This window comes from Glycine soja, chromosome 2 (assembly GCF_004193775.1).
Source record: "Glycine soja cultivar W05 chromosome 2, ASM419377v2, whole genome shotgun sequence".
Taxonomy (NCBI): Eukaryota; Viridiplantae; Streptophyta; class Magnoliopsida; order Fabales; family Fabaceae; genus Glycine; species Glycine soja.
In genome coordinates, this window is record NC_041003.1 from 16,975,454 (window position 1) to 16,987,918 (window position 12,465).

The 12,465-nt window shown below is 32.9% G+C and overlaps 1 protein-coding gene across 1 annotated transcript; it reads right to left on the minus strand.

Moving 5' to 3' along the window:
* Positions 1-16: 16 nt before the first annotated feature.
* Positions 17-11,043, minus strand: LOC114390995 (condensin complex subunit 1). The gene is made up of 17 exons (XM_028351976.1): positions 10,826-11,043; positions 10,453-10,745; positions 10,210-10,373; positions 8,943-10,122; positions 8,490-8,681; positions 7,316-7,975; positions 7,009-7,185; positions 6,564-6,631; positions 6,244-6,466; positions 6,068-6,167; positions 5,839-5,954; positions 5,699-5,756; positions 4,967-5,118; positions 4,687-4,885; positions 4,295-4,480; positions 4,152-4,221; positions 17-390 (listed from the first exon to the last, which is right to left on the minus strand). Exons 1-17 carry the CDS (start codon positions 10,962-10,964, stop codon positions 387-389), a joined length of 3,981 nt encoding a protein of 1,326 aa, XP_028207777.1. The 5' UTR covers positions 10,965-11,043; the 3' UTR covers positions 17-386.
* Between the last annotated feature and the right edge of the window lie 1,422 nt (positions 11,044-12,465).

Sequence of the window (12,465 nt, forward strand, 5' to 3'; positions counted from 1 at the left end):
CAATGACTTCAATTGCTTGACCAAATAGCAACAAATCATCTGCAAACATTAAATTACTACTTGGGATAAGTTGGCCCTGCAATTTTACAAATCATATTTTCCTCAAATGAGATATATTTTAGGAATCAAATCCTAGAATTATCTGTGATACACACTTTAAATTGATATTGTAAAACAGTATACATAATTTATGCCAATTTAAATATTAAAGCATTGCAACCGTAGTTGCCTCTACTAGAATCTGTTAAGCATTATGTATCCAAACTTGAATATGCAGTCATATATTTGCATCTGTTCAGTAGATCTTCCAGATTCCATTTGCTATATAACCACATCCCACATCAAACTGAAAAAGTATATCTTCTCATCAAAAGGCGCCTCAGTATCTACCTGCATTAAGGGACAAGGTAAATGGATTACAAAGGATTCGAGTCTTATGTTATTCGTCTGAATACGGTTAGAGCAAACAATGAATTCGATGTGATATTTCCTTATGAATACGAATCATATAAAGCTGCAATTGCAAAATCATTCTTTCATTATGTATCCTTGCCTACCAATATAAAAGTTTAATTTATATCGAATAGCAAAGTTGTTTTTCCCCAAAATATAGTATAAACTAGATGTAGTACACAGTTGAGAACAAAAAGTTAGATTATATTTACTTAAGAGTATATTCTAAATTTACATATTATAAAAAATTAAATAAATGACTATATTTGCAATATTTATGTACTAAAGCTATTCACATACACTCATTCTACAGTCACATGCCTGCACCTTCGTCTCAGAGGACTCTTTGACCGTCTCAGGGCAGCCTTATCTTCGTCTCAAGTTTGTCACATTGTCTTTTGTTTCCTTCACTTAAGTAGAGAGGGTGCAACATAGTATATATTTTGTACATTGATGGTTATGTTTTCTATGAATCTAATTAACGAGTTATTATTAGTTTTTTTTTTGTATGTTGTAATAGTCCTTTTTGTTTTTGGAGGGGTTGTTCTTGGATATGAAGTTCGGCGAGTTTTGATGAGACACTAGCATAGGATCCCTTCTTTTTTTGGGACATGAATATTATTAAATATGAAATCATGAATAAAGAACCTGTGAATTGCGTGAATATCCAGTGGTTTTAGTTCGTGTTCGTGAGACAGAGCTCAACTATCAATTTCCTCCTTACCACCTACTATGATCCGTTTAGGAAAGGCGTGGAGAGTCCAATGTTGCAAATGAAATAAATATCAATGGTTTTTTTCAATTTTGCTGTTTTTTTTTTCGTTTTCTTATATTCTTACAATAATTTTTTTCTCTTTATAATTCTTTAACCAGCTACACTGTTGGTAAAGAATCATTAATAAATCAATTGTATAACTACTAAAATAAAATCAGGTGATCCTTGAAGCTATCCAATTCTAAACAAAGTTATATCCAACCCGAAAAGATACATTTCTAAACAAAGTTTGACCTATAGATGTAATAAGCCAATAGGAAATTATAAGAAGTGACAGGTTAATATTAGCTTTTAACTATCAATGGAGAATTGGAAAAAGAAATGGCTGGCACTGACCACCAGTTATTTCTCAATAAGAAAAGAAAGCTTGGGCCCAATTAAAGGATCTTTTAGATTTGGGACTTTTTTATCTTTGCCCCCAATTCTCCAAATTAAGTTCCTGTCCCGTTTTCAAATAAAATACATAGACACCCCTTTTTTTCTTTGGTGTGAATTTGGGTCCTTGTCCACTCAGTTCACAACTTATTTTCGAAAAAATATTGCGAACTCACCTTAGGAATTTGATTTTCTGTAAACTAAATTCTTAACATTTTTTATTGAAAGTTATTATGTATCCTTAAATCCTAAAAGACATAATAAACTTCAAAGCTAAAATGAATTTTGTTTTCCTTTTTTTTATTATAAGTCTTGTTCTAGTAGTGCATTATTTAAATTGCAATAATTGCTTACACAATCAATTCATTAATTCAGCTTTAAGGATAATTTTCACTTTGTACATGTATGATACGATTCATTTTATTTTAATTAATTGAAATGTAGAAGTTTTAAGTATAGATATTGTTTGTCTGGAAAGTTGTAATGGTACTGGCCGACTTGTCGTCGTCTAGCAATTTGTCTTGTGTTTGTGTATGTGCAATTGAAGTACCTTTTACTCAAACTAAAACTTCCATAAAACATAACTGAAATAATCCATTGAACGTAAAATTTAGAAAAAAAAAGTCGAACACCCATACATAACCGTTATGAAGTTTTGTACAAATACTATCATCATTCTATCATTAGTCTAGATACACTCATGCACCACAGAAACATATGCATAGATACAGGGTATGGGGGATCCAGAGCTCTTTCTCTCTTTGTCTATACAGGGTACTGACATTGTAATTGTAATTTGTAGACACTTTTGGTTTTCTTGTTTGCATTGTCATCACGATGTTCATTGTTGAACATTGTTAGTGATCAAATTGACAGGTACAAATGTCTTTAATACTCTTTTGAAGCTTTTTTTGTTATGAATATTTTTATAACTTGTTTTTTATGATTAATGACTATTGTTTTATATACAAATTATGTTCATTAGTGAACCTTAGTTTCCTATTTGAGATTCAATACAATGATTTTATCAGTAGAAAGAGTCATTTTTTATACTAATTAACTTATGTTTCATTATATCATGCAGTATTTTACTAATCCAAGACCATTAAAATCAAAGAGATTAAAGGAAATTCACATTCAGTGAGCAAGATTTTATCTCAGTTAAAAATGAAACACTAGGTGTTTAAAAAATTTTACAATTGTATATAGTTATGCTTAATTAGATTCAGTTATAGTATATGATTTAATGTATTGATGTTATTATTTTCTTTAACTATTTCTTATAATTAATAGTAATTATTCAATAATAATATAAAATTTTGTATTGTAAAACTGCCTAAATTGATCTGTTTTTAAATTTGCAAGTTTAGGTAATATTAAAAAAACAGACAAGATATTAAAAAAATTGCAAAAAACATCGATTTTTCTAAAAATTTATGTAGTGCAAAAAACATTGATTTTTAGAAAATTGATGTTGTTTTGGCATATTTTACATTTTTTTGGTTAATTTGCTGATTATACGACATCAATGTTCTTAAAAACCGATGTTATGTAGAGTATGTTAACATCGATTTTACGAAAACCGATGTTAACATTGATGATGTTAACGTCGGTAGTTTCAACATCGATTTTTTGAAAGTAAAAAAAGACCAATTTTAAAAGTCTATTTTCTAATAATGTTGATAATTTTAAAGATTTAATTGTGTCAAATCTAGTAGATGAATGTAATTTGTCCAAATTCGTAGGATCAAGTTTAGGGGAAATAAATCTGAACCAAATCAGATTAGATATATTTTAGGAAGTTTTTATCTTGATTATTGTATTTTCTCTCTATTTATGTGGAGATTTGTTTCCTAATTATAGGAGATTTATTTTTCTTATTTGTAGCGTGAATAAATACCAATTGTACCATTATTTTGAATTCATTGAGAAATAGAATATTTACTATAAACCTAAAAATTGTATATTTATTTTGTCAGTCTTTTGGAGATTCCACTTTAAACTAATAATATGACTAAAATTAAAGTATATAAATGAAAGGTGACCCTCAATGTATTTGTGGGGTTGAATTAAACTCAAATCCAAATTCTAATATAGTCTATCCTAATGATTATTATTGAGTCTATCGAGTCACTACAATTGGGTTCTTATCAGACCACCCATAAATGTTCAATCCTGCAAACTTCATGCTCAAGATGTCTAGTCCACGACGTGAGAGGTATAATGGAGATCTCATATCAACTAGTAATATGACCAAATTAAAGAATATAAGTGGATACAACCCTCACTTTACAAATCAATTTTTTAGAATTGAATTTTGTCTAAACCTAAATTCTAAGATATAAATGTGATGTAGGCATGTAACTATATTATTAATTCACCCAAAATTATGTGAATTTAGATAATATTACTAACATATTGGTACTTTCAAAATCATATGCGTATTGGAAAAACTTGTGAAATAAGGTTATATGACGTGGATAACGTGCAAGATCAGAATGTTAGCATCTTATCACGCAAATGCAAGCTAAAGATGCATAAGGCATACCTCTTTGACCGAATAGTTCTTTTGGTTCCACCTTTAACATTGCTTTTATTAGTTCTGGACCGTTGAACTCCTGTAATCAGCAGCCTCTTGTTTATTATAACAATAAAATCAAGCTTCCTAGCAAAAGCTGTGTTTAAACTAACCTTTTGTCTTAACCTGGGGTGATTGGATTTCAATATCCCGGGTTTCAATATCCCCTTGATCCGACTCTGTCAACTCACTTGAAGCACCAGAATGTGATTCTGACACAAGTTTAGATTCTGATCTCTCATTTAAAGGCATAGTTGCCTCTTCAGTGTAAGCATCAATTACTTCACCTTCTGTTTCATCTGGCAGAAAATTCATAATTAAAAAAAAATCCTGCTCATCGGACTTCGTTCGAAGCAGACAATTGTTTATCCAGTAAAATCATATAGTGTATTAGTGCTTCGAGTAGTTGATTACTATCACTCAATGTACTGCTATAAATTTATAAGATCATTAGGAAAACAGAAGAAAGTAGAAAACCAGGACATTTTAAAGTTTAAAAGTTAACCTGAAGAAGAATTAGATGACAAGTGATCTTCAGAATTTATAGTCACGGTAAAACCTTCCCTGCTGCCAATCTTCTGTTGATGGATTTGAGCATTTCGAGCAGTAACTTCCTGTTCCTTTTTATCTGTGTGAAACTTATTCAGCTTATCCTCAAACTCTTCAATGCAAGCTTTAAGTTCAAGTTTTGCAAACTTCTTTCCCTGCTTTCAATTTAAATTATACAAGAAAAAGAGTCAGTCATTTTTACAAAAAGTATGCATGAGCAACAAAAACATAATTACCTTGTTCAGTATGTTCCTGAAATGGTCCATAACAGAATCCTCTGACAAGACATGTTCATAGGACTTAAATAACTCTATTAGTTTTTTCATCCCTTTTTCAGTAAACGATAACTGAGAGAGACAATAAGATATATATTCCCATTGTCTAACATCTGCAGAGAAATAAAATCATGATCACTATTAGCAATAAACTACAAACTTCTCTTGGTTTTGTAATTGATTTCAAAGCCCTTCAGAATTACAAGAATATAACTCATGCTTTAACTCATTGGCTGATCGAATGTGAAATCAGGAACTGTTGTTTAGCATATTCTATATACTTTAAATTGGAAAACATTTTACCAGAATAGTCTAAATCTTCTTAATCTTTATATAAGATATGCCCAATCTTAGTGAGTGTTTGATATCTCATTTGCTGCTTCTGCATATTTGGTTCATTTGTATGACTTTTATTATTAACGCACGTACAGAACATAAAAGCAAACATGCAGTCACGGTTAATTGTGTACGACCACAGACAAACTTCTGGGAGATCAGAATTTCATGCAGACCTAAGGAAGTGATTCTTGATGCGAAAAATTTTCTATTAATTAAAATAATATACCCTCAAGGATGCTATATAAAACACTAGTTTAGACAATTTTAGGCATAAAATTGTGAAACTTTTTATTAATTTGGCTGAACTGGCTTTAATTAGTATTTAAAAAAATTTAAAGGATAAAGAAGATATACCTGTAACACCACTAAACCGATGACATAGCTTTTCCACGAGAGCTTCCATTTGTCTATCCTGGAGTACTTAATGAAACTAATGTGAGGATGGCAATCAGAATAAATATAGAACAATTTCAGCATTGTCAGGTAATCAATACCTTCTTGATGGAAGCAATTAAAAATTGCATGATGTTGCAGAAAGAATCTTTGCTCAGATTTTGCTGGGATAATTTGCTTAGAATATCCGGAAGTAAGTTATATATTGGATTGTTTCCTGTTATAATCCATAAAACTATATCAAACAACTTTCTGCCTTTAAAAATGCAATATCGAGAATAATAGCAGATACTTATCTACAAAAGAGAAAATCATAATACAAGTAAAAACCTTTCTTGGAAAGTTCAAGAAAAAATAGCTTAGCTAGATTTGAAATTCTCTCATCTTCGTCTTCTAATCTTACAGCCATTTCATTAATGTATCCTTTTACCTGATCAAGAAATGATTGCATCAGTGTCTAAATCACTGCACAAATTGAAAAAAGAAATAACTTAAGTAACCACTACCTTCATCATGTCATTTAGTATGAGATGTGAAAGCACCAACACAGCATTCTTCCTAACAGATGCACAGGGATCTTTTAGGCGCGCATACATGTTTTCTGTCCATGGTTCTAAGAGGTTGGGAAACCGTACTGCTAAATCTCCCAATGCAATTGTGCAATTAGAACGAACAATTTCAGAATGTGCACCTTCCACAACCGTGAAAAGGAGTTGGAGATTTGCATCACTGAAAAAATTCACTTTATTTTCACTCCATAACAAGGCATAAATAAGTACCAGCAAAAAATAAGTGGAAGGAAGTGCAGATTTAACATGGAACTCACCAAAAATCTGCATCGATAATCATCAATCGACACAGAGCAAGCATTGCAGATGCCTGTAATTCTGGATACTGGATAAATGGAAGAAGTTACATCAGCAACAAATTTGTTTTATAATGTTTAAAATTTTATTCAAAACTTGAGATTAATTAACTTTTGAAATCATATCCTATTTTCACATTTCGTAAAAGAAAAATTGATTGGCAAATGTTAATTGTTTGTTTTGTTAGTTTTTGTTAGTGGGAGGGATTTGAACCCACAACCTCTCCCGAGACCTCCCCCCTTCTTCCTTCAACCATCAAGTCAACCTTATAATTCCATTTCACATTTTGACAATAACTGTTGGCTTCAATATATGGCCATTAACTTAGAATACAAAAAAGCTACCAAATAATGAATAGAAAAATGCAAGACAGCTAAGTTTCTTGAAGGAAATTGAGGAAATCACCTTCTGCATTAGTCCTAAATTTTTACAAAGCTTTGACAAAAAGGTTGCACAGATACCAATCAAATTCTTTTCATTTGAACCACCAGATACTATTTCTTTTTCTGCCTTTTCAAACAAAGCATCAAGCGCTGCATCCTCAGAGGCAGCAAATCCTAACTCTGCATTTATATCATTATCCTGCAATGGATTAACAAGTCAAACTTAATAGATTTTGACATCAAAAGATCAAGATGTATTGCTGTCACTGACAACTGATAGTTGAAGCTATCAGGATGACATGACCATAAGAAAGAAACATTGATTGCACCTTCTGTGTACCAGTTGATACGGTGCCATTGCTGTCTAGGTTCTGATTCTCATTGTCCTTTTTCTCTTTTGTAAGTTTCTGCTTCTGAATTTTACGGGCACAGGATTCAATATATACCAGTTGATTCATGGCAACATGACTTATTATAAATAAACATCTGCCAAGCTTTGCTACTTGAACTGTGAGAGGCATACTGCCACTACTTGTGTCAATGTCACTCTGCACATTAACACCGCCATCATTACAGACAGAACTGAGAGATTTCTTTATCATATCAGCTGCTATGGTTTCTGGGGTAGGGTGAATGGCATAGATTGCAGCTATGGCTTTGTCAGCAGCAGCAAACCAAATATTTGCGGGAAGCCAAAAACCAGTGATTAAACTTTCTAGAAAACCAAATATTCGAGCACTACTACTAGCCAGCAGTTTTTTCTTGTCATCTTCGGACAGTCTCTGGATAGCAAGACAAGCTGTCCTAGCAAGCAAAGGATCAACTTTGGACCAACGACCAAACCCAATATCAATGATGTCCTGAAAATGTGAGCCAAGCACACCAGAGGACGTCTTTGCAACCATGCAAAGGACTGATAAAGCACCACGGCTTTGCTCTGCAGTGGTTCCACCAACATTAAAGCAAAAGAAATCCCATAATGCTGATATCTGCAGTAGCAATGATGAGATGAGGAAACCAAATAGTGAGAACCAAATTAGAAACACTGGCAGGAAGAATTTCTTTCAATGGGAGAAATAAAAGGAAACTACAATACTGATTCAAGTAAGAGATCATAACTCAAGTCAGCCTCAACAATAAGAACCCTACTTACCACTGTAAAGCATATTTATATATTTATATTTATTTATTCTTTTATTATACATATTTATTAATTTATTTATTGTTTAAGACCAGTGTTTATCATCAAATGATATGTAAACATGAAAATTAAGCCAATCTCAATCTCATATTTAAATTTGTGAACACGGATATATAAACTGAAAAATAAAACATAAGGGCTTCATTCCATAAAACATTTAGAAAGAGTCAAACTTGGTAGGGTACATTTCTTGGTCAAGTTTTCTATTTCTAGGGAATAAAGCATCATTCTGCAGTCCTATCTAGAGGCATTCAACTAATTCATACAGCACACATACTACTCAAGGTGGTACATGAAAATACCGTGCTGGAAGATATTTCACCCTTAGAGACCAGGGCACCAACTATAAACTCAAGAGCTGCTAGATCTCCTATATTGGAATCAGTGGCAAGACTCAAAAGATTATTGGCAGTTTCAATTGGACTTTTCCTGATATATATTGTATGGAAAGCGCTCTCCACTGCTTCATAGATGGATTTATCCTGAGAAAATACCTACAAATGAGAGATGACAGAAAGAAAGAATTAATTTTAGAAAAATCAAGGATTACATACATACAAAGAGTGCATAGCCTCTAACACATTAAAAAACAATCAAATAAACCTTGAATATCCTTGTTTCACAGCAAGGTTTTAAATTGCAATCTGCAACCACAGTTGCAATCACATTTGCCTATCATTTCCCCCTATTTAGATAACCACAATACGACTGTGTTTGCAACATAACGTTTCACTATAAAAAGAACAACGGCTTACCAATGGTAACATCTTTCGAAGACATTCCTCAGAGTCATCAATCTGAAACTGTTTGCATCTCATCAATAAGAGAATTGTGTTCTCTACATCAGTAGCAGAAGATGAAGCCATCAATTGGACAAGTGTTGGCATTGTGGCTCCAATGCATTTAGAGAACCGCAATCCAGCCTCAAGAGATGCAACCAATGCCCTAGTCTGTTCCAAGTTCCCAACATCTGGCACACTACTGTTCTGCAGAGGGATCGCTTCTTCTGATTGGGACAGGCAACTATCAGTTAAACTGTCTAGTTGCTGCCCCTTCACAACATTTTCACAATTTAAATCATCCACTTCTCCATCCCCATTGTAAATATCAGTATCAGAGGAGGGTTCTGCTCCTTCTGAAGGCTCAAGCTCTTTCAACTTCTTTTTGTACTGATCTAAGGTTGCTTCGAATGAAGCAATTCGAAGCTGTGGACCAAAAGGGTTGTGCTGCAGCATCATGATCAACAGATTCAAAGCAGATTTTCTGACAATTGCACTCTTGTCCTCCAACCTTCCAGCAGCAACTTCTGCAACCTCATTCCACAGGCCAATTGAAATAGAGTGCTCCTCACATAACTCTGCCCACACCTGAAGAACTCGACTTCTGGTGTAGGCAGAAACATCTCTACAACGCTCAAGCAAGATTTCCAACATAGCTTGCTTGGTACGCAAACGAATGGACTTGGAAGTCACTTCACCACCATCAACATCTTTAAATGCCTTGGCTATTAACTTCCCCAGCACCGCAACAAGTGCATTTCGAATCTTATAGGACTCTCCACCAAAGTGAGGGACAAGAATGCCAATGTTAGTCGAAATCAGTTTTGGTATGCGGTCAGCAAGCTCAACCAGGAAACGACCCACATTTTCAGCCCCAACAGTGTCTTTCACGTAATCTTTGGGATTAGTCCTTCCAATCTCCCTAACAAGTGACATGGCAAGGCTTCCATCTGCATACTTCTTCTCAGCACCAGCAACTGCATCCGCCATGTGCGTGACCACAAAATCATACTTGTGAATCAGGTGCATGATGGATGCACACGACTGTGCGGTGTAATGGTACTTGGTAGAGCAGGCTCCAATTATACGGCACAGGGCATCTTTCAAATCAGAATCTTTTAAGAGAGTTGCATCCTCAAACATAAAGAATGCATTTCTGCAACAAGTGAGGGCCAACTCAGAAAGTTCTTCTAAGAATAAAGTCAGATTGAATACTTGTTCTAAAAATACACAAAGCACTCACTTTGTAATGAAAGACAAATAGTTTTCGTCCAGGTCCGGCGAGCCAAAAAGCAGTTCAAGGTTTATCTCCAAAGAATTGGCAATGAGATTGAGGATCCGAGCTCTCTGTGCCTCCCAATTCCATGAATTGACAGCGGGTTTCTTCCTAGCACTTGGGGCCACCACCTGAAAGCGGAAACTATCAGGAATTTCTTTGAATTTAAGGAATAACAATTGGAGTATGTATTGTAGAGAAGGAAGGAACCTTGGAGGCGTTGTTGTTGTTGCTGAGAAGAAAAATGTTGAGGAGGAAGAAGGTGTATATTTTGAAAGCATTGCGGTGAGAGGCGAGGGGAACGTGGTGGTCATGGGAGGCCCTGGAGAGGGAATCGAAGTTGGGGAGAAGGACGGCGAGGTTGGAACGAAGAGTTTCGAGGAGGTTTAATTTGGAGGAGGGGGAGAGAAGGGCGAAGCCGCGAACCAAGGAGTACACGCGGTCGAACACATCCTGCTCCTCAACGCACAGGATTTCCTTGTCCGAAAGATCAAACGACACACCTGTTTGTTTGTTCACAAACGAAAATGTTGGTTTCAATTTGAGATTCATTTTTCGATTGAGAAGAGTGAGATTGTTTTACCTTTGACGAACTCTTCGAGTTGAGAGGAGACAAGGGAAGCGATGTTGACAGGGTTCTGGACGTAGAGCCTGTCGTCGTCTTCGCGTCCTTCGTGTTCCAGGTCTTCCAGTGTGCGAGGGAAGACGAAGAGGGGAGCCATAGAAGAGAGAAAGAGAAAAGCGGAAGCGATTTGTTTTTCTGATTTCTGCGCTCCCCAATTTCAAATGAAACTGAAAGTTGTTAAAGGCGGCAAGGACCATCCCGTCCAAACTTCATACGATACGACTGTGTTTAATTTAAAGCTAAATTACAATTCTAGTCTCCCTTTAAGGCCAATTTGCAATTTTTGTCTTTTTTTTCTCATTTTGGTATATGTTTAAAAAGGATTTTTTAAATGTAATTTTAGTTTTTTATTTTATTAAATTCACAATTTTAGTCTCTCATTTTAAAATAAAAATATTTAGTCATTTTATTTTAAAATATCTATAATTTTAGTTTCGTATTTTAAAATAGAGATATTTGATCATCTTATTTTATAAAATTTTCAGATTTAGTCAAATTCTTAATTTCACCTACATTTTATTTCTTTTATTTTGATCCAGTTAAATCATAGACCTAACATATTCATTTAAGACATCATTAAAAAATAATTTAATTAATTATAATGTAAGAAATAAAATGTAGATAAAATTGCAGATTGAACTAGAATTTCTTTTTTTTAATATATGATCAAAATTGTGATTTTTTTAAATAAAATTTAAAAAATAAATGTCTCTATTTTGAAATAGGAAACTAAAATTATAAATTTTTAAAACAAAGAATTAAATATCTATATTTTAAAATGGAAAGACCAAAACTAAAAATTAAATAAAATAAAGAGACGAAAATTACATTTAAGTCTTTTAAAAAATCTAAAATTTTCATTTAATCTTCAATTTTGCATATGTTATATTTCTTTTTTATATTTTAATTACTTAATTTACTTTTTATAGTACCTTAAGTAAATATATCAGGTAGAGGGTTCAATTAGATTAAAAAAAAAACAAAACATATACAAAATTTAATATTGGATCAAAATTACATATTTTCAAAATTAAGAATCAAATGATAAAGTATTAAAGAAAAATGAAAATTATAATTTAACATTTAATTAGTATAGAAACCATCTTATGGGATATATTAATATTATTGACATTCAATAATTTTAAGATAAATTATTATATAAAAATATGAACGATGTCCATATTTTCAAATTTATATTATGTCTTATGGGACAAAAAATTGGCACATATATCTTATATTGAATAGTATCTATTTATTTTTAAATTGCCTTGTCAAGTAGCTAGGTAAAAGTAATGATTTGGCATACTAATGGGAATAAATAGTAATTTCATGCAATATTTATATTTAAATTATAAACATTATATTAGAACCACGTTAGGTTTTTGGGGCGATTCATTGATAAATAAATTCCACATGAATTTACATTTAATTTAATAATACTATAATATTTTATTAAGATTGAATAAATAGTCAAGGACCTACATAATAATTCGATTGAAGAAGAAGACTTATATAAACCTACAAGGTTTAGTATAGTGTTGGACAAGTGGTCTCAATAACTTAAGAGGGGGTGAATTAAGTTTCAAAATTTTCACTAA

What these genes read in the sequence shown, in the direction of transcription:
- LOC114390995 (XM_028351976.1), bottom strand. Translation starts at nt 10,964, where the DNA reads ATGGCTCCCCTCTTCGTCTTCCCTCGCACACTGGAAGACCTGGAACAC. An exon ending in TTCGAAAGATGTTACCATTG is followed by an intron (nt 8,682 to 8,942) that starts GTAAGCCGTTGT and finishes TCTCATTTGTAG; the next exon opens with GTATTTTCTCAGGATAAATC. An exon ending in GTCATCTAATTCTTCTTCAG is followed by an intron (nt 4,481 to 4,686) that starts GTTAACTTTTAA and finishes ATTTTCTGCCAG; the next exon opens with ATGAAACAGAAGGTGAAGTA.